Source organism: Ochotona curzoniae, unplaced genomic scaffold (assembly GCF_017591425.1).
Source record: "Ochotona curzoniae isolate NIBS_2020 unplaced genomic scaffold, NIBS_Ocur_1.0 contig_4642, whole genome shotgun sequence".
Lineage (NCBI taxonomy): Eukaryota > Metazoa > Chordata > Mammalia > Lagomorpha > Ochotonidae > Ochotona > Ochotona curzoniae.
In genome coordinates this window covers 101854-125694 of record NW_024466352.1, presented here as the reverse complement: position 1 = coordinate 125694, position 23841 = coordinate 101854, and the positions used below count along the sequence as shown (strand labels likewise).

The 23841-nt window shown below is 43.5% G+C and overlaps 1 protein-coding gene across 1 annotated transcript; it reads right to left on the bottom strand.

Annotated features, from left to right (window-relative positions):
- Positions 1–1154: 1154 nt before the first annotated feature.
- LOC121161122 (transmembrane protein 64-like) lies at positions 1155–23237 on the bottom strand. The gene is made up of 3 exons (XM_040987404.1): positions 22413–23237; positions 4934–5089; positions 1155–1590 (listed from the first exon to the last, which is right to left on the bottom strand). The coding sequence occupies exons 1-3, from the start codon at positions 23235–23237 to the stop codon at positions 1399–1401; spliced, it is 1173 nt and encodes a 390-aa protein (XP_040843338.1). The 3' UTR covers positions 1155–1398.
- Positions 23238–23841: the final 604 nt, after the last annotated feature.

Genomic DNA, 23841 nt, shown 5'->3' with positions numbered 1-23841 from the left:
TCAAGGCCAAAAAGAGATGTGCATTAGAAAATTGGCATTTTTATCTATAATCTATAACCTCGTTTGTAAAAAAAAAAAAAAACCTAATCATTAAGTTTACAATTAAACTTTTAAAAAATAAAGGTGATATAGGAATAATATGTGTTATATGAATTATATGCCAAATTACTGTATTCTACAGTCATATGTACTATTAATAAATACACTTGATTCATGCTACCAGAGAAATAATTGAGACAATCTCACATTTCAGAATTCCTGAGTCTTATCAGAGAAAAGTAAAGTACCAAAACCAAAACCAAAACCAAACTCACAAAAATAAAACAAAGCAAAACAAAACAAAATCTGTTCTATGGCAAATAATACAAATTTTGGGCATTAAAGCTGAAGACTATGGGGACAAATACATGTGCACATACAAATGTAACTATAAACATGACTTTAAAGCTTGGCTTTTTAAAAAGGCGTTTTGAGCAAACAAGGCCACCTGAGTGACATCTTCAATGATGGTAACCCATCATTTAAAAGGACTAGTGTCTTTATTTCAAAGCCTAATTAGTCATACAAAAAGGATAAATATTTACTTTAATAAGTGTTCTAGTAAGACTGCAATGGGACAGCCCTTTGATGAAAGATCTCAGGAGGATAAAGCCAACATAACTGAATTAGAACACCATGTTCTAATTTGGAGCCATCATCCATTAAACAATTTCCTTTTTGCTTTGCATATTACACAGTGAAAAGAAAAAGATATCTTAAGAGCACTTCAGTCCCACAATGTAGGATTAAGCTTGTATGAACAGGTATAAATGGCCCAGCAATAATGTGATGCTTGCAAAAATACATTCAAGCAAAATTTAATGTTGTTTTCTAACCAGTAAGGAATAGGGAAGAAAAGTGATTCCATTTAAAAAAAAAACAAAAAACAGAACAAAACAAAAACCACTATTCATCTTTTCTAGAAAGACTGCCAAAGCAAAGAACGTCCAGTAATAGAATGTGTTTAAAACTGCATACTTTACTCTTCTTTAGAAGAGGGAAAGATGCATACAACTATTTATGGATTTTATAAATAAAGGCAGTAAGCAGAAAAAAAAATATTTGGGTTATTTCTCTGTTCTTAAGTACCCAGAAAGAAAACAATTACCAAAATACTAAAGTGCAGACCTGTTGGCCATTACAGGCATAATAAAGAGGTGCAGCCAAAATTGCATCTACATTTACATTTACATATCCAGAAAAGGATTCTTGCCTTAAAAAAATTGTGCAATTTAAAAACTAGTCAGTTTTGCTTGTGCCGTAATACAGTAAGAACTAGTCTTTCGCCCAACAGTGAAGGAACTGCTAGACCATGGCCAGCACACTAGCGGCTCTTGACCGTCAAACATTTTGTTAGAATCATACAATATTGATTCCACCTCCAGAAAATGTTAGGGTCCTCTTGTTGTAGAATGAAGAGCCGCCGGTATTTGCTTGATTGCCTTTAACCACAGAAGTTTTCAGTTCCATTTCGCAAGCTACAATAGCGGCATTCAATTCCACTTGAGCTCGATGAACTACATAAAACATGAGGCCTATGCTTATAACAATCTGTGAAGACAAATGAAATATTGCTTATCAGTATTTTATAGACAAGTCGAGAAGGAAACCTGTTGAATACTAGGCTGAGAAATGCTTTGAACAAGATGTTTCTCAGATATGCTAAGAGGTTCCACATTTTTAAATTGTTCACATGCAGTTATCAATTATTCTCTTCTTCATCATTTCTCCTAAGGAGAGGAGGGGCAAAGAAAAGCTTACACTCTGTTTTCAATATTCAGATGCATTTTTAAGCTCACATAGAAAGGAGCATTGCTATTTGAAAATTAACTTCCTGTTAATGAGCACCACTATCATTTTATGTGACACCACTACTGTTGGCCAGAATACTTGCAAGTACTAAGGGCGACCTAAGAAAAAAAAAAATGAAATGCCAAAAGATTTCAAAACATTAAACTGACCAAATTCAAAGGCAGGCTTCTCGCCTCAGTGTTGCCACTCATTAACCATGTGATTTCAGAAAAAATCCTTAAGTCACTGGACTTCTAGCTCCCATTGTTTGGCATGTAATGCACCAGAATGTCTATGAAATTAACAGCTAAGTGATTTTTATTCCAAGTTCCAATTTTAAGAAGTTTTTTCTGATTTTGGATCAGTGACAGTTGCTATGGTCTGCTGGGTCAACAAGTTGACAAAGGCTTCCGTAACCAAAAGTGACCCTAAAATGCAACTTCCTTTTCATGAAACCTACTCATAATTATAGCATAAATTTTAGGGGGAAATAATTCAAGTACTGAAGCTGATGGAGAAAACAGAGTTGAGCAGAAGATTGGGGTCTAAAAGTTCATGGAACTGGTGCCACAGGTACTGCTTAGTAAATAGACTGATAAGGTTGTCAGTCTTTAAATTCCATAATTGTGTTTAAATACACTAGTTCTCTTAAAAAAATATGATGTACTTACTACAAGTTCTTTGATACTTATCAGCAGATAAGTACATAAAATATACAAATGTATATGCAAACTTTAACTTGAAAATCACTTTTTTCTATGCAAATTTTCCCCTTCAAAATGACTTCTCTCACTTTACTCTTCCATATCGTTTTTGCCTGCTGTATTAAATCCTTCCTGAAACAAATTAATCTGTAAGTAATATCAATAAATCAAACTGGAGTCCACTTGTATTTTCTCTTTTCTTCTTGAGCTCAGAAATATGTGCCTTTCCATTCCTGTATTCCAATGGCTTAAGTAAAAGGGGAAGAAAAAAGTAAAAGGGGAAGCACAGAAATATAAAGTTCCAAACAGGGAAAACCCTTGGTAAGCTGCTAATAATGTGGAACTCCACTCAAACTTCATCAAGGGACGAAAACGGTATTAAATACGCTTAAATTATACTAGAAAAAACTAGAACACAGTGTATATCAGATTCGTATAATATCTGGGGATGACTGTAAATATGTTATGTCATGATTATAATGCATAGAAAGTTTAATATTACATAATAACCATGTTGTAATAATACAAATTAACCAAATATATCAAAAAACCTAGACCTTGAATTAGGTTATTTAAATTCAGTATATCTCTGGAAAAAAAATCAGTTAAAGAGAAATCAAATATTGAAAGATGCTCTAGCATTTTTCTCAAAGTAAGCACTTCTATTACTGATAACCTTCTATTAAAGCAACCAGGCAAAAATACACATTCCTGCCCTTATTTAATTTATTCAACTTGTACCTCATAAACACAAAGAAAATTAACTTTGGGTTTATATTACCATAGTATTTTTTTTAAGATTTATTTATTTTTATTGCAAAATCAGATATACAGAGAAGAGGAGAGACAGAGAGGAAGCTCTTCCATCCAATGAATCACTCCCCAAGTGGCCGCAACGGCTGGAGCTGAGTCAATCTGAAGCCAGTGCCTGGAATCTCCTCCAGGTTTCCCATGCAGGTGCAGGGTCCCAAGGCTTTGGGCTGTCTTCCACTGCTTTCCCAGGCCACAGGCAGGAAGCTGGATGGGAAGCGGGGCTGCCGGGATAGAATTAGCATCCATATGGGACCCCGGGCATGTTCAAGGTGAGGACTTTAGCCACTAGGCCACCGCGCCAGGCCTCACCATAGTATTTTTAATACAATCTCATGACACAGAAACTTGAGAATAATGCCACCAACGTTAAAACTATTGTATCATACTATACATTAAAATGAATAAGTTTAAAGGGCCATTACGTTAAGTCTATGGGACTACTTCATTAGTGTTACCTGCCCAGGAGATCATATATTTTATCACTTATGAACATGCTCTCTAGACCATCCTGGTTCAAATCCTAGTCCTGCCCCTTACAGCAGCGACTCTGCACAAGTTACCATTCACTGTCTCCAGACGTGTCCTACTAAAACAGCTCTTGGGGCTCCCAAGCAGGAAGCCCGACTGGTAGCATTTGCCTTTCCTATGCTGTAAATACTCCAACTGTAGTCAATTTCAAGCTAACCAGTACGATGTCATGGAACGCAGAGTTGGAAAGAGAGACACAACTGGCTCAAGATAATAAAACTCTAAGTTCCCCAAATTTTGGCAGGAACTAGATGAGCTTAAATATGCAGTGCATGAAGCTTTGCATATGGGCTGGCTAACATCATCATCTTACTGACTAATCAAAAATTAGGATGCTTTCTGTTTTGGAGACCTCAGCAATGAAAGACATCAACTGCAACTTTTAAGTCTTTCTGTATGCAATGTTAGGGCTCTGAATAAATTTGGCTACATGGTAGTATGTTCCTTCTACCAATCTCTTACAGAATACACATACTCCAAATTAAAATTTACATGGCAATAATAACCCATTGCACAAATCTTTTGAATTTTTAATGAAAAACCAGAATTTTTAATAACTTTATGCTTTTGTTCTACATCAAAATGTTCTAGAAAAAAACTTATATTTCCAGTATAATTAATACTTTAAAAATAAAAATTGAAGACTTTCAACATTCCATCAAGTATCATTAGCACTATGTCCAGGAACAGGGAACACACAGAAAATAGTATACAACACTCGACACAAAGTCAAAATATCAATCAGACTTGTGATGACTTTGAAAACAATCACAGCAAAAAAAAAAAACACCTTTTTTTTTTTAGTATTCCTTGTTTGTAACAAGTTTCCAATTAAGTGTTAAGTCAGTCTGCGTATTTCCAAATATGAGTAGAGATATAGTTAGAGCATTTTAATGCTGTCAAGATGCAAAGTAGCACTGAAACCAAGAAAAGACCTAACAAGGAAAATCCTCTCTTGAATTATTTTTTAATAAAATGCATTAGATTTAAATCAGCAATGTAATTTCTTAAAAGAAGATCAAAACAATAAAAAAATACTTGACCTGGCTTAAGCTCACCTGTAAACAAAACACAAAATATCCACTAATGCTCTGTTCGGCAATGACATCTTCCATTGTTCGCAGTGTGGTACCCAGGTAAGAATTCAGAAGCTGGGTGGGAAGCAGTCCAACTGAAGATGCCATCAGGTAGTTGGGTAATGAGAGATCCGTAATCTAGAAAGCAGATTCAAAGCAATGACTCATTATGAAGTAAAATGCCAATGCAACATGAAAATGTGATAAGTCTTGTTAGGGTTTTCCTTGCAAGTGGAGAGTTGAAGTGTTTTACTAAGTACACTGACTTTTTAAAATAATTATGAAAGGAATACATCTAGAATGTAGATGAAGAATGAAAGAAGATTTTTAAATTTAGCATTTTTCTACCAGTGACATAGCATTCACAACTGTTTTTACTCACACATGAACAAAACCTATCCACAGACGTTTTATTCAAAGTTTTCATGCTTTTCTCACTAGATATTATTCTTAAGTGCTCTTCTCATTTTGCTTTGAATTTGAGAGAGAAATCTCTGTTGCCATCTAGCTGGTTCACTCCTCGATTCCCAAAGCTGCTCTGGCTGACGCCAGGAGCTGGAAACATCATCAAGGTCTCCCACATGAGTAGCAGGATCTCGATGGTTTAAGCCAACACTGCTGTCCTCCCCAAATCTGCATGAACAGGAAACTAGAGTGAAGAGCAAAGCCTGGACTCCTTGAACCCACGAACTGAGACACGAGACACAGGCGTCTAACTGCTGGGAAACATGCCTGCCGTGCAAGGACTCTCACAAGGCAGTGTGGTCACCGGGCTTGAAAGCCCAACAAGCCCTGGAGTGGTACTCCAGCACTGCGCACTCAGTTACTCCTGTCTCTGAGTATGACTTTCCACCAGTAGTATGAATGGAACCACCACCTTACACAGGTGTTACTAGGCCCAGAAATGTGTGTAAGGCATCTAGAAATGCTTAGCACATGTCTGTTACTCAAACAAGATAGAAATTATTATCTTTGTGTATATGGATGTAATTACTGTTTTCTTTTTGCTATTATAAAATCCAAACTCACGACACAAACCTTTGCATTCTAGCCCGCATGGTAGACAGCACCTAAAATACATCATCTCCTGTACTTCAGCCCTGGTGTAATCCTTTCGATAGTGTGGGTGTAGGATATACCCACGTCTTACTCTTAGCAAACAGACAACAGCAGATGTGAACAGATGTCACTTCCAAGAATAGGCCCCAAACACAACAGGACTTCCATCTCTTCCTCAGGCAAGCCAGCTGCCATGCTGTGAGCAGCTCTAAGGTGGAATGGAACTGATGTCTTTCACCAATAGCTAGCAAAAACCTGAAGCCCGCTAACAGCCACATGAGGGAGGCCGGGAGCAGATTTTTCCGGATGAGAGCTTTAAGCTGACTGCATCACTGTGAGAGCCTGAGTCACCGGCACCTTGCTGAATAGCACAGGGGTTCCTAACCCACAGGAACTAAGATAATGAGTGCCTGCTTAAAGCTACTCAACTTTAAAGTGATCTGTTACCCAGTAGTACTCACAAATGACTACCCTCCTTTTATTTCAGGATTGGGGGGGGCGGGGGGCGGATCAGACTACCAAACAGTAAGAACCGTTTATTTTCCTAAAATCCGAGCACTGATTTACACAACTGAAGTAACAAACATACTAACATGTCCATTTTATCATACTATTAATAAGTTATAAGTACTAAATTTCAAACTCTTCAGTTTGATAGGATAAAAACATAGTTTCATCATTAATACACAATTTCAACTTACTCTGACATTGGTTTATACATTAAACACTGGTTTTCTCATACATTTTTCTGCTTTTGTTTCTTCTATGCCCTTATATTTTTATGTTTGTCATGTTTCATTACAACGCTTGCTTTGTTTCACTTCTCTCATTAACAAAAAAAAAAAGATTTGGGGGCCTAGCACAATGGCTCAATGGCTAAATCCTCATTTTTCAAGTTTTGGAATCACATATGAGCAAGGGTTCATGTCCTGGCTGCTCCACTTCCCTTCCAGCTCGCTGCCTATGGCCTAGGAAAGCAGTAGGGGATGGCTCAAAGTTTTGAGACCCTGAATCTGTGTGGGAAACCTGGATGAAGCTCTTGGCTCCTGGCTTTGGATTGGCTCAGCTCTGGCCATTGTGGCCACTTGGGGAGTGAACCAGCAGACGAAGATCTTTTTCTTTGTCTCTCTTTTTCTCTGTAGATCTGCCTTTCCAACAAAAATAAATAAGTATTCTTTTAAAAAAAATGTATTTAATTGCAAAGTCAGATATACAGAGAGGAAGAGAGACAAAGAGGAAGATCTTGCATCCGATGATTCACTCCCCAAGTGACTGCAACGGCCAGTGCTGTGCCAATCCAAAGCCAGAAGCCAGGAATCTCCTCCAGGTCTCCCATGCAGGTGCAGGGTCCCAAGGATTTGGGCCGTCCTTGACTGCTTTTCCAGGCCACAAGCAGGGAGCTAGATGGGAAGCAGGGCCACTGGGGTTAGAACCTGCGCCCATATGGGATCCCAGCGCATGCAAGGCGAGGACTTTAACCACTACACTATCTCGCCAGGCCCAAAAATAAACAAACATTCTAAAAAATAAATTAAAAATTATTTTTGAGATGCAGGAAGAAAAATGTCCAATTTATGAGTTCTCTCCCTAAGTGCCCACAATAGCCAAGGCTGGTTTCGTTAAAGCCAAGAGCCAGGAATTCAGTCTGGAGTCTCCAAGTGGGTGGCAGAGACCCAAACACTTGAGCTAGCAAGTGCTTCAACCCTGAGTGTGCATTTAGCAGAAGCACAGCTAGGACTCAAACCCACGGTCTCCAAGATGGAACTCGGGCATCTCTAGTGGCATATTAACTGCTATGCCAGACACCCACTTTCACCATGCGACATGCTTTTTCCCTAAAGCGTCCTTTATCTTTCATTTGACATGGAATGTTTCTAAATTTCTACATAATCTAATAGAATCAATATTTTCCTCTGATTTTTTAATTGCTTTCAGCTTTCAGTTCTTTCCAGGGCTCACAGTTACTTCTTATCTATTTTTTCATGGTGATATTTTCCTTTTTAGTATCCACCATTTATTCCTTCTGGACCATTCATTTTGAAGGTAAGGATGGAGTCATTCCTACCCCACTTCCCAGCAGCCAGTTCTAACATCACACTTTGAAAGACAAGTCCTCCAGCGACTTCGATGTTTATCATGTGATCATTGTACAGAACAAGTATATTCTGGCTCCAATACTGTCCATTCCCATCTCCAGTCCTGCAGTGAAAGTATCAATTAATTTGACTATCTGGCATAAAACTTTCCAGTCTCATCAAATTCTTCCATGACTCTTCTTTTAAAAGTTGACATAACTATTATCAGTGTTTAGTCCTATTGATCATTCCATCAGTCAAAAACAAAACAAAAATAAAAATCACAAATTCTATTTTAGAATTAAGTTTAAAAATTAAGTTGATGGGCCTGGCGCGATAGTGTAGCGGTTAAAGTCCTCGCCTTGCACATGCCGGGATCCCATATGGGTGCCGGTTCTAGTCCCGGTGGCCCTGCTTCCCATCCAGCTCCCTGCTTGTGGCCTGGGAAAGCAGTCGAGGACAGCCCAGAACCTTGGGACCCTGCATCTGCATGGGAGACCAGGAAGAGTTTCCAGGCTTCCGGCTTCTGATCGGTGCAGCACTGGCCGTTGCGCTCACTTGGGGAGTGAATCACCGGATGCAAGATCTTCCTCTCTGTCTCTCTTCCTCTTTGTATATCTGACTTTGCAATTAAAATAAATAAATCTTTAAAAAAATTAATTTGAATAATACTTGAAATCCCCACAAATTCAGGATTTTTATCTAGAAATGTTTTTATAATTATTCAAAATCTTGTTTTATACTTACTTAACTCTGACAGTTATCTATATACTTATCATACATTTCTTATTATTTCTAAGCATTTCCTATTATTGCTGTTGCCATAGTTATGAATTGTGAAAGTAAGTTTCCATATGCCCATCTAGGCAATTACTGATAAATAAGAAAGCTACCACTGGCCTGGAATATAGCATTTTAATTAGCTTCAGGTACTACGGCAGGTATTATTATTAAAACCTAATCAAAGCATCATAACTGCAACAAAGCTACACACAGCTCTTTTCATAGATGATGAGCAGGGGATGCGTCTTGTCAGTTTGGAAAGCACACTGCAGCGACTGGTTGTTAAAAACTTACCCTACCAACCACTGGCTCATTAACTACCCATGAAAGACATCCCAACAGGTGCTCGAAAGGCAGAGAGACAAAGACACGTGTCTATTCCTAACAAACGTCCATAATGCTAAGTACTCACCAACTATCCACCTTAGAAACATACAAAAGGAGCTTTGAGAAGCAACACCTGCAGGGTGCAAGAGTACAGAGGGAATGAAATTAGTTGTAGGAGTGGGGCAAAGGGACAACTTTACGGAAAATATCTGTAACTATGTGTTTGGCAGGCAAAGACGGGCAGGATAATCAAAGCAAGTGCTCTAGGAAAAGAATGAACACAAATGACGTGGCAACGAACGTACACAACAAGCAATTACAAAGTTGGCAGTGCACTTTGCTTTGTTTACAGGGCGCATGCAAGGGAATTCCAGATGACAAAGACAGGAAAAGTAGCTGGGTGACACTTGTGAGGGACCTTGGATGGAAAAGGAACAAGCTTATCCTCTGAGGAGAAGTACTGAGGAGTCCAACTAAGGGATGACGTTAATGGAGCTAAGCTCCAGGGAGGTACCTGTGTTACCTTAGAGTTCACAGGAGCAGAGAGCTCACTGCACAACAAACATATCAAATGTTTGAGTAAATCTAACCAAAAAAATCTTAAAAAATTAATTGTAGTTAATAATAAAGCAGGACACATTATGGAAGTTACCTTTAAAATGAATATTTAGGAGCAGGCATCTGGTCTAGTGGTTAAGACACAGGTTAGGGCACTCACATTTCCTACTGGAGTTTCTGGGCTTGAATTCCACCTCCTCTCCTAAATTCCAGCTTCCTGCTGCTGCACACTCTAAGAGGCAGCACGTGAGAGCTTAGGACAGGTGAGACCCTGAACCCAGGTGGGACAGCTGGCCTGAACTACCAATTAGGTTTTACTTGGCCAAGCCCTAGCTGTTGCAGACATCTGGGGAGTGAACATGTATGTGGGAGCTCTCTCTGCCTATCAAATAAATACAATTAATTCAGAAATAAACCTTTAAGTGTCAAAATGATAGTATGCTAAAAGCCTCAGTCTATAGCCTTTAAGTGTAATGAGTTTCTCTAAACAGAATATAAAATATTCACTGATAACACCAATACTATCCAAATGGGAGTTTTATGGAGAGATTTCATCAACCTCAAACTACTCAACGCTCAACTCTTTGATAAGATCTTTGGAGCAGGCGATGTGGGGCAGCACATAAAGCCACTATCTGTGATGCTGGCATGCCACAAAGGTGCCAGTTTGTATCCTGGCTACTCAGCTTCCTATCCAGCTTCTGCTAAAGGCCTGGGACAGCAGCTAAATACCTGGGCCTTGCCAGCCACAGGGAGTTTCAAAACCTCCTGACTCAGCCTGACTATAAGGGCCATATAGGGAGTAATTAGCAGACAGAGGGTTCTCTTTTTTAAATAAATAAATCTTAAAAAAAAAAGAATCCTGTCCAATGCATTAAAGTTTATCAAATCTTTTATAACTAAACCACATCCTGAGTAAAAGTCATTGTTACTGGGCACCATGTAATGGCTCAATGGCTAAACCCTCGCTTTTGTAAGTACTGGAATCCCACGTGGGCACCACTTCGTGCCCTAGCTGCCCCACTTCCAATCCAGCCCCTTGTTTGTGGCTTGGGAAAGCAGAAGAAGATGGCCCAAAGTCTTAGGACCCTGCACTTGTGTGGGAGACCTGGCTGAAGCTCTGGGCTCCTGGTTTCAAATTGGCCCAGCTCCGGCCACTTGGGGAGTGAACCAGCAGGTCAAAGATCTTTCTGTCTCTCCTTCTGTGGATTTGCTTTTCAACAGAAATAAATATATCTTTTTTTTTAAGTCATTGTTATTATACATACATAATTTCTTTCTGAAAGTTGAATATCTAAAGGGGGAAACTACAAAAACTAATTATAGTTAATCATTATAAACAGTTCTGCTGGAATGTTCAGTCATTTAACAAATGGAGCAATACAGTAACATTCACACATGTGTATACTATAAACTATTAATAACTTCATTAAACATTAAAATATTCCAAATTATTCTAATACAGCATTTCTTGCATTGAAAATAACTAACTCTTGGCCTAGCGCAATGGCTCAGTGGCTAAATCTCTGCCTTGCATCCACCGGGATCTGATATGGGCACAGGTTTCTAACAGGTTTGTTCCACTTCCCACCCAGCTCCCTGCTGGTGGCACAGGAAAGCAGGTGAGGACAATCCAAAGCTTAAGGACCCTCACTCATGCGGAAGACTCAGAAGAAGCTCCTGGCTCCTGGTATTGGATCAACTCAGCTCTGGCCATTGCGGCCACTGAGCAGTAAACAGGCAGATGGAAGATCTTTCTCTGTCTCTCCTTCTCTCTGTGAATCTTTCAATAAAAAAATAAGTACACTTAAAATAAGTCACCTTACTTTATATGACAAAAGGCTGAAGAACGAGCTTACAGTGGTTGCTCTGGACTTTTACCTATTGTGCTTTGGGATCTTGGCTCAGGAGGTCTCCCTATACCCAAAGAACCAAGAAATCTCAGTCCTGGAGTTGAGTGTTAACTTGTTTAGTGTCTGCAATCAAAGATAACACAAACACAGTGGGGGTTTAAGGGGCTTATACCCCCCTAACTGCCACTCTCTCACGTTGTTAAACCCAAGAAGCACTACAAAATAGCATACATGCTTATTCCCAGAGGTACCGTGATTCACTTGGGAGAATTGGTTTGCTTCATCTGGGTTGCCAGAGGGTTAGTGTAAGACATTACTTCATCATTATGCCAAAGAGATCTTGAAAACAAAGCACCCATCTTGGGGGAAAGCTAGGGCAAGACTTCCTTGTGACAAGGAAGAGCACATCCTTTTTGGAGCTCCTAAGATTCATCCATCCTTAGAGCTAGCATCTGTATGCCCAATGAACCTGGGACCTGCTCCCCACCCAGGCACAGCACAAGGCCCCGCTCCTCCACTTTCTAGGTCTACAAACACAGAACAGTTTGCTGTTTCAATTTAATATTTTACACAGAAAACACTCACATGGATCTAATGAAGAATTTAAAGCCAATCTGCTCCTCAAAATGCCTTCTTTACATAGCTCTGCAAAACCATTATTAATTTCATTAAATTATTATTATTACTTCCTGCAGAAGTGTGTTTCTGGTTTATCTGGAATGCTTACTGACAAGATTACTATCGAGGTAATATTAGAATCCTAATTATTCTAATTAAAGTGTATTTAATAATAGGGTGGGTCCTATGGTGCAGCAGATTAACCTGTGGTTCAGGATGCGGACATCTATAGTGGAGCGTGCCTGCAACCCAGTCCCCCCTCTGCTTCCAGACTAGTTCCCTATTGGCTAGAAGGCAGAAGATGAGGGCCCAAGTCTTTGGATTCCTGTGCACAAGGGAGACAAGACAGCTCTGGTTTCATCTTGGTCCAGCCTCTGCTGGTGCAGGCATAAGGGGAGTGAGCCAGTGGATGGGATATTTCTCTCCCTCTTCCTAATTCTGCCTTTCAAATAAAGAAATAAATCTTTTAAAAAGATATACTTAATTTCTTTCATAGGTTAGGTATTTTCAAGAAAAGAATAGACAAGGAAATAGTTGGACTGGACGGACAAAGCTAATTCATGCCACGGAGATCAAGCTTAAGTTTCACATTTTAAAATCAGACACACAAGGATGCAGCTGCTGGCTGGACATGGAAGCAACTGTCATTGGCTGGACATTGTTGTATCATTTCCTCATAATTACATCTTTATCCTCTAGAGTAAGCATAATCATAATCTTTAATAATCAAGTCTGATGTTGGGTAAGACCAAGGATTTATGGGACTTGTAATGCTAAAGGAGAAAAGTGATTTCATTCTGTATGTGGTTATCCAATTTATTAAAAAGATCACGCTAAAAAAAGATATGCTTAATAAAAACAAGTATGAGTCCTTACAGTGATTTTTTTCAAAAAAAGTCAAGATAACAAAAGGACAATAGTTGTTGCTTTTATCTAATTTTTATTTATTGATAAATGATATGTATTTTTGTGCATATACCAACTCCAAAATAATATTTCAGAAAAGTTGACAAAAAGGAAAAAGAAGGGCCTGGCGCGATAGTGTAGTGGTTAAAGTCCTCCCCTTGCACGTGCCGGGATCTCATATGGGTGCCAGTTCCAATCCCCAGCGGTCCTGCTTCCCATCCAGCTCCCTGCTTGTGGCCTGGGAAAGCAGTCAAGGACAGCCCAAATCCTTGGGAACCTGTACCCAAGTGGGGGACCAGGAAGCACTCCTGGCTCCTGCTTTCGGATTGGCACAGCACTGGCTGTTGCAGCCACTTGGGGAGTGAATCATCAGACGGAACAGCTTCCTCTCTGTCTGTCCTCGTCTCTGTATATCTGACTTTCCAATAAAAAGAGAAAGAGATCAGAAAAGACAAGCAGTTTTCACTCTCAGGAAGACGAAAACAATTTAAAACTGGCTTAAGGAAAACCAGCTCTCTCCAAAATAATTCTTCACCTCTGCTTCCATCCTTGGGTGCCCAGTCGCACAGCGCCCCCCTCACTGGCCACATCCAGGGATCTACTCTGCTCTATGCAATGCACCTGGTGAGTTTCTAAGGCCTCTATCCAAACTAGGGTCCTATTTTTGTCTAGTCCCCTCCTCTCCATTCGGCCTTGACAGCTGGTCCACACTCACCAGCCAGCTACACAAAATCCTCCAGAGAGCTTTTATTGTTTTGCTTTGGTTTGGTGGTGTTTTTTTTTTTTTTTTTTAATTTTATGGTACAAGTCCACAGGGTCTGGGATTTCCAGAAAGCTTTTGGAAACACAAACCTAATCCTGCTTTGAGGCTCAAGCACAGGCAGCAGAACAAGGGTCAGGCTCTGCACTGGACGAAGTGCTTTGTGACACGTGGCTTCTCTCTGCCCTTCCCGGCTACATGCCACACTATGTTCTAGCCACAATCCTGGGTTCCTGGAACACGGCTTGCTCTCTTCTGGAAATCCCTCCAGGAAACCTGCCCTGACGCACCGCCGGGCGCACGCGAGAAACACATTCAAGGGCTCCTACCCAACCCTGCCTCTCCATGCCCTTCCTCTTGGAGGGCAAGCAAAGGCTGCACACTGGTTGTCCCTCATTCCTTGCCCAGACTAGCAATTCTGTGAGGGGAGGAACTGATTTGTTCTGTTCTTCATTGGCCCCTTCCTGGATCCAAACACAGGAATAATATTAAAAGTGAAAATTCACCTATGATCGGCAACACTGCACCTACAGTGCTATTTCTCAGGACTTCCGCCTACTGAGCTTTGGGATCTTGACTCAGGAGGTCTCCCCCAAAGCCAAAGAAGCAAGAAATCTCATCCTGGCCGAGTGTTAACTTTGTGGGATGGACCTGGCTTTCTTCAGCGCCACATGGTCAGCCTCTAGAACAGCAGTGGGCGTGCACTAGGCACCAGCAGTTACTTGCTGAATGAATACGAACAGCATTTCCTGCAACACCTAAGGGAACCCAGTGTCAAGACATTCTTGTTCGGCCGAGACACTGCGCAAGTCTTGATCTGCAAGGAAAAGCATTCTGAGACCACACTTTCACAATCAGAGGAGCAGAAACGGTTACGAACGTATGATTTAAAAGCACCTTCATGTATACAAACACATTCATTCATTCAGTGTTCCTAAATCATTTTTCACACATTTATTTGTTTCATTTATTTGAGGCAGGCACAGGGAGAACATCTGAGAATCTGGTTCTTTCTGTCTGTTCCTTCTCTTCTTCCTCCCTCTCTTAGAAACACTGAATCTTCTCCCAAGGAGAAAAAAATGGACATCTCACTGTACACTTGTATACTCTCTGGCATGCACGTTAAAAATCTCTTCACACAGCTTTACACACTACAGTGGTTTTTTTTTTTACTCATCCAACAAAAATTAATCAAGTGCTTTCTATACATAAGGCCTAGCTCTGAGCAAGACTAAACTAGATGCAAAAATACAAGAAAACTACAGCTAACTGTGACAACATCAAAGGTCGTCATACTAAGATCACAACAGTCATTAACTCACAATCGGCAAATGCAAATCCTAGGAAAATAAAAATGAAAACATTTATTTATGTTTTCTTCTTCCTACTTGCCATATATCTCAAAGTTTTTACAATGAACATTTACTTTGAAAATAGATACTAAAATAAGTTTTAGTGAGATCTCTACTTTAACTAGTATTTTCTCATCTAGGAAGGATATTAAGATACCCTGCATATACATGGGGTCTTCAAAAAGTTCATGGAAGATATCTACTGCAGAAAACCATCTATGGATCTCAAAATACTTTTGCACCCAAAAACTCATTTTAATTTCATTTTTCTAAAATTTTTAAGATTATCATTGTATGTAGCTATAACAATAGACTAGAGATTTAGTTTTGATTACCATAAACCTATTGATAGCACGTAAAAATTCTAAAAGCTGATATGGTAACTAAACAGACACAGGAGGGAACACTCATTTCAAGGAAATACTGGCCGACCACGTGTCAGGGTTTGTGAGGTCTGTGGATATGTGTGGAAATGCCACATCAGTCAGCCTGGTCACCCCATCTGTTCCATCAGGGTTAGACTCCGACCTCCCTCAACAAAGACCATGCCTGATTTTCCTACTCTTGCTGAATTTTACCACCAGCAATGAATTAGTACACTTGAATAGAAAGAAGGAATCATCATGGCATACTGATAAAATGACAAGAATTATTACTCGGGCCTGGCTCGGTAGCCTAACAGCAAAAGTTTTCGCCTTGGACACGCCAGGATCTCATATGGGCCCCGGTTCTAATCCCAGTGGACTTGTCCCATCCAGCTCTCTGCTTGTGGCCTGGGAAAGCAGTCGAGGACGGCCCAAAGCCTTGGGACCCTGCACCTGTATGGGTGACCTGGCTTCGGATCGGCGCAGCTCTGGCCATTGCAGCTGCTTGGGGAGTGAATCATTGGACGGATAGAAAATTTTCCTCTCTGTCTCTCCTCCTCTCTGTATATATAACTTTCCAATAAAAATAAATCTTTAAAGAAAAAGAATTGTGACTTATCACATTTCTAGGTCTATAGTTGCAACACAGAAGAAAAATATTTACAAAATGTACTGTCTCTTAATGTTCTTTAGAGCTATTTAAATAGATAGTAAAACTATTGTTCAGAATACTTGTCTTTTCTAAAGAAAACCCTGTCTAAAGCCTCTCATTTTACAAGTAAGAAAATAACAGGCAGAACCATAAATGCCTTCCGTTCAGGGCCACGCAGGAACCGGGATGGAATCTGAGGTGCTAAGACTCTACATTTGTGACCTTAGAGTCATTTGCCAAAAAACGTTAAGAAGTTTCAGTTCCACTGTGCACTAAGTTACTAACTGTAACTTCTTTTTTTATATCTAAAGGCAAGCTAAGAAAACGGATTCCAGAAGTCCTGTTTCCAGGACCTCTGTAGCAGTCAAGGCTTCAGTCAGTACCAGTTTCACAGCCCCCTGCCTTTCCCTAAAAACAAAGCAATTTTCTGTTGGTGTTTCTGGCGCTACTATAAACTATAGATAACCAAAATAACACTTTGGTGATTGTGAGTTGGGATGATGGGCAAGACATTGCACATTTACTCATTTCTGTTTTCACATCAAGTATCCATATACTGCCTCTGTTGCTTTTGTTATTATTTCCAGGGGAAGAAAAGTGCATAGTGTTGATGTGAGAACTGAAGGGTTTCTTCCTACTGAGGCCACAGCTCAGGCGTAGTAGCTATTTTGTTACAGTGACTCTGAAATAGATACATGCAAATTTTCCTATAACGTGTCAGGTGGTAAACAGTCCAGGGTTGCTGGTGCCAGGAGGTATTCCAACTATGCAACTCTTCCATTTCAGTCTAAATGGGACCACAGGCTGCACCTACAACAAGTTCTCCTGGACTTCTGTAACACACATGCTGAGACTTGCATGTAAATGAGATATTAATCCTCTTGTGACCTTTTTCTCAGTCCCCTAAAAGTGTGCTATGGAAAACCAGGCTGCAGCATGCGGACTCTAGAGCTTTAACAACCTGGGGTCACTGGTAACTCAGGTGCAGTATCTGACCCATGCAATGCCTGACCATGCAACTGCATGGCACACAAGGCCACCTAAGACAAGTTTTATACAACCGGAGCCATGTGGTGTATCTGAGACAGCCTGATCTTCCTGGACTAGTCACTAACTTGTGCTTTGGGCAACTTACTTCACCACTTTGCATGTTAACCATCTCAGTTATAAGAAGGGGATCAAAGTTGAGATGAGCATTAAATAAGAATGCGTACACAAAGAACATGGTAAAGATTTTGCTAAACAAAAAACTTTGAGCTAATCTCTTCAATTTGGAATGCAGAGAACAGAATAATAATAAACAAACTAAGTATTTCACTACAACAGGTATAATTGAACATATTTTTCAACAGAACGATTCAAAAGATGAGCAGTGGGTGCCTGGCACAGTTTATGGCATTGTTGGGGACCCCTGGATTTTATATCACCAGCGCCTCTGCTCGGGCTGCCTGCTCCACTTTCTCCTCACGCACACTGGGCGAGGTTAGCTGAGGAAGGTTCAAATACGTGCGTGGCTGCCACCCACGTGAGGGATCTGGATAAATGTGCGGTTGCTGGCTTTGGCCTGGCACAGCCTCCACTGTCGTGGCCTTCCGGAGAATGTACCAGGACACAGAAGATCTATCTGTCCTGCTCCCTTTCAAGTAAGTTAAAAAAAAAAAAAGATGAACTACCTCAGGTTGACCTGGTCTAGGTTATAATCAAGTCGATTTCAAGGCTGTGAGAGCTGTCCTTTCCAAACTGCTACTTGGGCTCTGATCCCTCCTCAGGGACTGCTGTGACAATGTGCTCTATAAACTGCACAGCAGTATACACCACAGGAAGAGGGCTTTCACACTGTGCTTCACATTTTAAAATTTAACAATGGCTGAAAAAAAGTCTTCTGATGTGGATTTAAGAACAGACCACTATACACACACTATCTGATTTTTTAAGGTTCCTTTCTTCGGTTCAAGTGACAAGAGACAGGGCCTGACCTTTGGGATCTCCTCACCCTTTTGGAAGTCGCAAGCACCACTGTGAATTCTGTTACCTGTCATAACCAAAAATTTCGTCCCGTTTTTAGATTTAAGATAACTTGTCACAGGGAGGTAGCTTTAAAACTACAGGTCTCCACGAGGGAATCGCAGGGTAGACCTTAGGAGGTCATTTCTCAAAGCTTCCTCAACACAGAATAGGATGCTACTCTGATTTTCAACTTTTTCAACAACTTTCTTCTGGGTAGGTTTCCTCTTTTTAGGATTCCAGTTCCTTCCACATCTGTATCAATTTTCCTTTCTTACTGATCCATACCTACTTTTTCTGGTAACTGACGAAAAGAAGAACTCGAACTTTGAAAACCTAGAGTTTTACTTTCTACCCTTAAATCGGAAATACCACGCCTACTTCTTAGGGTGGTGAGGATTACAGGAATTAACACATCAAAGGGCACACAGAAATTCACCGTGGAATGGCCGGAGAGAGGCCAGTGAGGTGAGCCCACAATGGTGTAGAATTTACCCCCAAGGAAGGAAAAGAAAACTCCTTTGAAGGATTTCATGCAGGTGACAACCAACTAAGATCACAAAGGCACTACAGAAAGATCTTCCCAGACAGAACTGAGGTGGGAAAGCCAAGGCAGAGTGGGGACCAGGTGCAGGCTGTACACCTGGAGTGGGCTGATGTGTGCAGGCAGCAAAAGACACAGTACTTAGCCAACGACGAGACACGGGAACAACAGAACGGTGACAGTCAAGTGCCAGGGACTTTCAGGGTGCTACCAAATGCCCCAGTTCTCTCCTTCCTGACACACCCACCACCCCCTTTGAAGTCAGTTGTCACTTTATAATTTGCTCAGGCCAGCAAAAAGGCTACTTACACAAGGAAACGAAAATCCAGCATATAATTTGCCATGCCACAACAGTAAGTCTAAGATGGTGGCTTTGCTGGCTTGGATCCAGGGGCAGGGGAGGGAGGGTTAAAAAAAAAAAAAAAAGACAATTAAGTTCAAACTGAAACTGTTCTGTGCAAAATAAAAATCCTTTGCTTTTTAATCTACCAAGTTTGACCAGTTGTTACTGCAGGGTAATTTAGAAAGCAATAAAGGTCACTTTTGGAACATACCCCATAAGAGCAGCATTTAGAAACACAACTACACGTTTAGGTATTCATCTTACTGGGCAGCAAGACTTGAAGATACACGATTACATTACAAATGAAAAAAACTGGAAACAAATGTTTGGACTCACACCAATGACTGCCTGCGTTCAAGCTCCAGGTGTTAGTGCACACCCGGGGAGGCAGCAGGTGATAGCTCAAGTGCTTGGTCCGTGACATCCACGTAGGAGACCTGGACCATTCCTGGCTCTCAGCTGCAGCTGCAGCCCAGGTTACAGCAGCCCTTTGAGGAGTCCATCAGCACATGGAAGATCCTCTCTCTCTCAAGCAAAACTATAAAAGTCAATTTACATGCAATTATAAGCTTAGCTTTAAAAAACAAAAAGGTCTCATTTTCTTTACAGAAACACTGGGTACATTCTTGAAAGAGGGAAGAATTTAAGCACGTACTTGAGAGACTTACATTTCTATGGCTTAAGAAGTTATGCGTTATGTGCATATTTTCAAATTTGAGAATTTCAAAAGTGGAGTGTCAGTTTTTTGACACAGAGGAGAAGCAAAGAACTATAGTTAAAAATAGATAGGAAGCAAGGCAATGCCCCCTTTCTTCCTTGCCCATACCCACCCTTTACAATCAGGCCCAGCCTCTAAAATATAAATACCACCGCCTCCACCACTAATAATATCCAATCATTACTGAGACATGGCTATGGTCCAGGTAACAATCATTGACGCCTTCACTGTATTAGCTTACTTGACCCCAACAGCTCCATTTTACAGACAAGGAAACTTGGCAGAAGGCCACAGAGCACAGACTCATCAAGGACTGTCTTTGTCCAAGGCCCTGGCTCTCATGACCACAGTACCTACCTTCTTCCTGGGGTAAACTGTGATCAATTTAATGGTAGGAATTATGAAAATGAGGTTTAAACAGAACTAAATAAAGAACCATGGGATCATTTCAAAAGTAGGGAGAGAAGTAGAAAACTAGAGATAAAAGCCTGGAGAGGAGGCTGCTGGCAGCCAGAGGTGATGAAGCAGAGAAAGTAAAACATCAGCCTAAACCACAATTTCTTTCCTCTTATATGCCCTGGGGGAATTCAAGGAACTGCTGTGGTGGAACAAGCTTGCTTCTGCAAGCATACAATTCCAAATAGCAGGATGAACATGATACAATGGACCACATTGGGTGCTTTACAAAACACCCTTGTTAATGGCTAAAGAGCAAGAATTTTGGGACCAGTGTTGTGGTGAGGTGGGTAAAGCTCCTGCCTGCAATGCCGGTATCCCACATGGATGCCAGTTTTTGTCCCAACTACCTATTTTCTATCCAGCTCCCTGCTAATGACCTGATAAAAAAAAACAGCAGAAGATGGTCCAAGGGCTTAGGCCCCTAGGACTCATGGGGAAGACCCAGATGAGAAGCTCCTGGTTCCTGGCTTCAGCCTTGGCTATCGTGGCCATCCAGAGAATGAACCAGCAGACACAGGATCTCTTCGGTTCTGTCTCTCCCTCTCTGTAGCTCTGTCAAATCAATAAATCAATCTTAAGAGAGAAAACATTTTTTACAGTCAGACGCACCCTACCAGCTGATTCCAAGCCCTGTAACACCAAAGTCTGCCTTTACTTCCATCAGCGTAATGAGGTCTTACTCCGTGTGCAAGGAAGAAACAGAAGACCCTGGGCTGAAACACTCCCAACAGGCCTCAGTTCAAAGTCTGACCCCATTATTTATTTACTACCTGTGTGACCTTGGCGAGAGATAACAAAAGGAGCTAGGGAAGACAAGAGTTGAGTGTTTTGTTAACATCAAGGTCGGTTGCCTCTGGGCTTTTTAAGGACTCTTCTCCACCTGAAGTACAGAGGAGAAGCAAGCTGACCGAGGTCAGCAGCGTCTGTGCAAGCAGCCTGCTCCCAGGGCCCCCACCCCACACCCTTAAGCAGGAGACTGCAGCCCAGAGGAGGTGCGTGAGCTCTGTGTGCAGGACTGGCTTCACCAGTCACAAGAATGTGCGCTAACAGCTGAGGTCAGGGGTTGGCACCCACCTGGAGAACAGGAAAATCACACATCAAAATTGCAGCACACGGCTGCCTTCGAGTCTAACTCAAAGACTGAGTTGCTGAGAATCTGAGTGGACTCTGGGGCTGAGATTCACTGAAGTTAAGGAACTTGGCTTGCTGAAGTCCCTCACTTCAGAAAAGAGGAACGGACCTGAAGCCACATCATTAGGAATCTGTCTCCAAAGTCATAAACTTTAGGAAGACCTGTTTCCTTCCTTCCTTCCTTCCAAAGGCAAGGTGGTCTCTAGGCCAGCCGTGCTTCTCTCCTAAACCAGCTACATGCAGGTGCATGTGACACACCTGGGGCCAACACGCACAGGACCCGAGGCGCAGCACAAAAAGGCATGCTCATTGAGCACACAAGTACTTTATTCATCACTCTGATTTCAAATTGAAGTTGGCCCAAAATTAGATAAACCCAAGCGCTTTCTCCTGTACACTGTATCAAAATTAACTGCCTTTAGTAATGCAGGGAACTCCAAAATCCGGAATCTCCAACCATCCCTTGCACTGTGTACTCACAATGCTTGCTTCAGCCCCAAGCAGTTAAAAACGTGAGTCAAAGCCCTGGACGCATTTACGTGGGCAAAATAAACCCAGACACGGGAAGCCTCCCTCCTCCCTAAGATGCTGCCAACGCGGCCGCGGCAATCAGACGACCAATGTTAGAAGTGGACACATCCTCTCACGCCCCCACCATATGGTCCGAGGAATCCGTTGCTACTCAAACCGGCGTCCTGAAAAGGAATACAGTAGTTCTTTTTCCGCCAGAAGTCCCAAGCAGGCCCTGCTTTGGATCTGTTGTCGCTCTAGCTCTCTAGCTCTCTCTGGAGCGCTCTCAACTGGGGAAGGGGGTGGGGGGAAGGAGGCGTGATGGAAACTAACTGTAACTCCCCATTGTCAATGTCACTTCCCCGCCGGTATCCGCCGGCCGCAGCGCCCTCCCAGGGCTGCTCCCAGTCCGGAGAGGCCCAAGGCCAGCGGGACAGCACTCACCGAAAACACTGCATTCTGAAGCCCAAAGGGGATGGGGGTCAGCCTGGCCAGCGCCACCACTTTGAGGCCGCTTCCGCCCTCCACCACACGAATAACGGCGCTCAGCTTCTCGCTGCTCTGGATCTTGGCGGCCACCCAGGCGGCGAGCAGGCGTCTGCAGACCACATGGGCGATGAAGGTGCCAATGAGGACGCCCACCACCATCAGACCCATGCCCAGCACGAAGCCGTACAGGTAACCGGCGGCCACGTTGAGCACGATGTAGCCCCAGCCGCAGGGGAACGAGACCACGATGAAACCCACGACGAAGAGCACGACCCCCAGCAGCGAGTCGAGGCTCTCCACCCAGAGCAGGAGGTGCTGCAGGTAGCGGCGGACCAGGGCCAGAGAAGCGAAGCACAGGGCGGCCAGCACGCAGACCAGCACGAGGCTCCGGCACCAACAGGTGCTGCCGAGGAGGCAGCAGCAGCGCCAGCTTCTCACCTCCGCCACGCCGACCACCACCCCGCCGCTGCCGGGGCCGCCCGCCAAGGCCCCGCCCGGCGCCGGCAACTCCGAGGCCACCGCGGCCGGACCGTGGCGCTCCAGATAGGCGCCGAGCAGGGCGCCGGAGGCCGCGGCCGCCACCGCCGCTGCCGCTGCCGCCGCCGCCGCCGCCGCCGCGCTCGCCCCGCCCCCGCGAGGGAGGCGCTGCCCCGGCTCGTCCCCGCCCGCCGCCCGCGGCAGCGCCCGCAGGGCCGGCAGCTCGGCGCGGGCCTGCGCCAACCGGGGCTGCGCCAGCCGGGGCTGCGCCTGCCGCAGGCTCCCGCCGCCCGGGCCCCGCATGGCCTCGGCCCGCCGCGGGCCTCCCCACAACCCCCCTCAGCCGGCCAGTCCCTCGGCCGAGGCGCCCGCCAGGCGTCGGCCCTGCATGGCGCCCTGCTGGCCGGCCTCTGCTCAGGAGACGAGGGGGGGCGGGGGGGGCGGCCCCGAGGAAGGCGACGACGAGTGGGCGGCCGAGCGGAGGTGGGCCCTGCACGCCCCCTTCGGGCACGCCGGGCGCGCGCCTGCTGCGTCCTGGCCACGCCTCCGTGACGCGCGAGGCCCCTGCGCGGGCTGAGGAGGGTCGGGACGGGGACGGGGACGGAGCGAGGGGCGAGCGGGCCGAGCAGGGTCGGGGGCTGAGGCGAGGGGCGAGGGGGCTGAGGCGAGGGGCGAGGGGGCTGAGGCGAGGGGCGAGGGGCTGAGGAGGTCGGGCCGGGGGCTGAGGCGAGGGACTCAGAGACGGGGGCGAGGTGCGGGGACTGAGGCGCCCGCCGGGGTTAGTTGGCATGGGTCCTGGCCAGGCCGGGAGTCACAGGCGCGTGAGTGCCTGCGTGTCAGCGCACGCATCTGTTTGGGGCTCCAAGCCGCTCCCCCACCTGGTGGGAACCGATTGCGTGGAATGCAC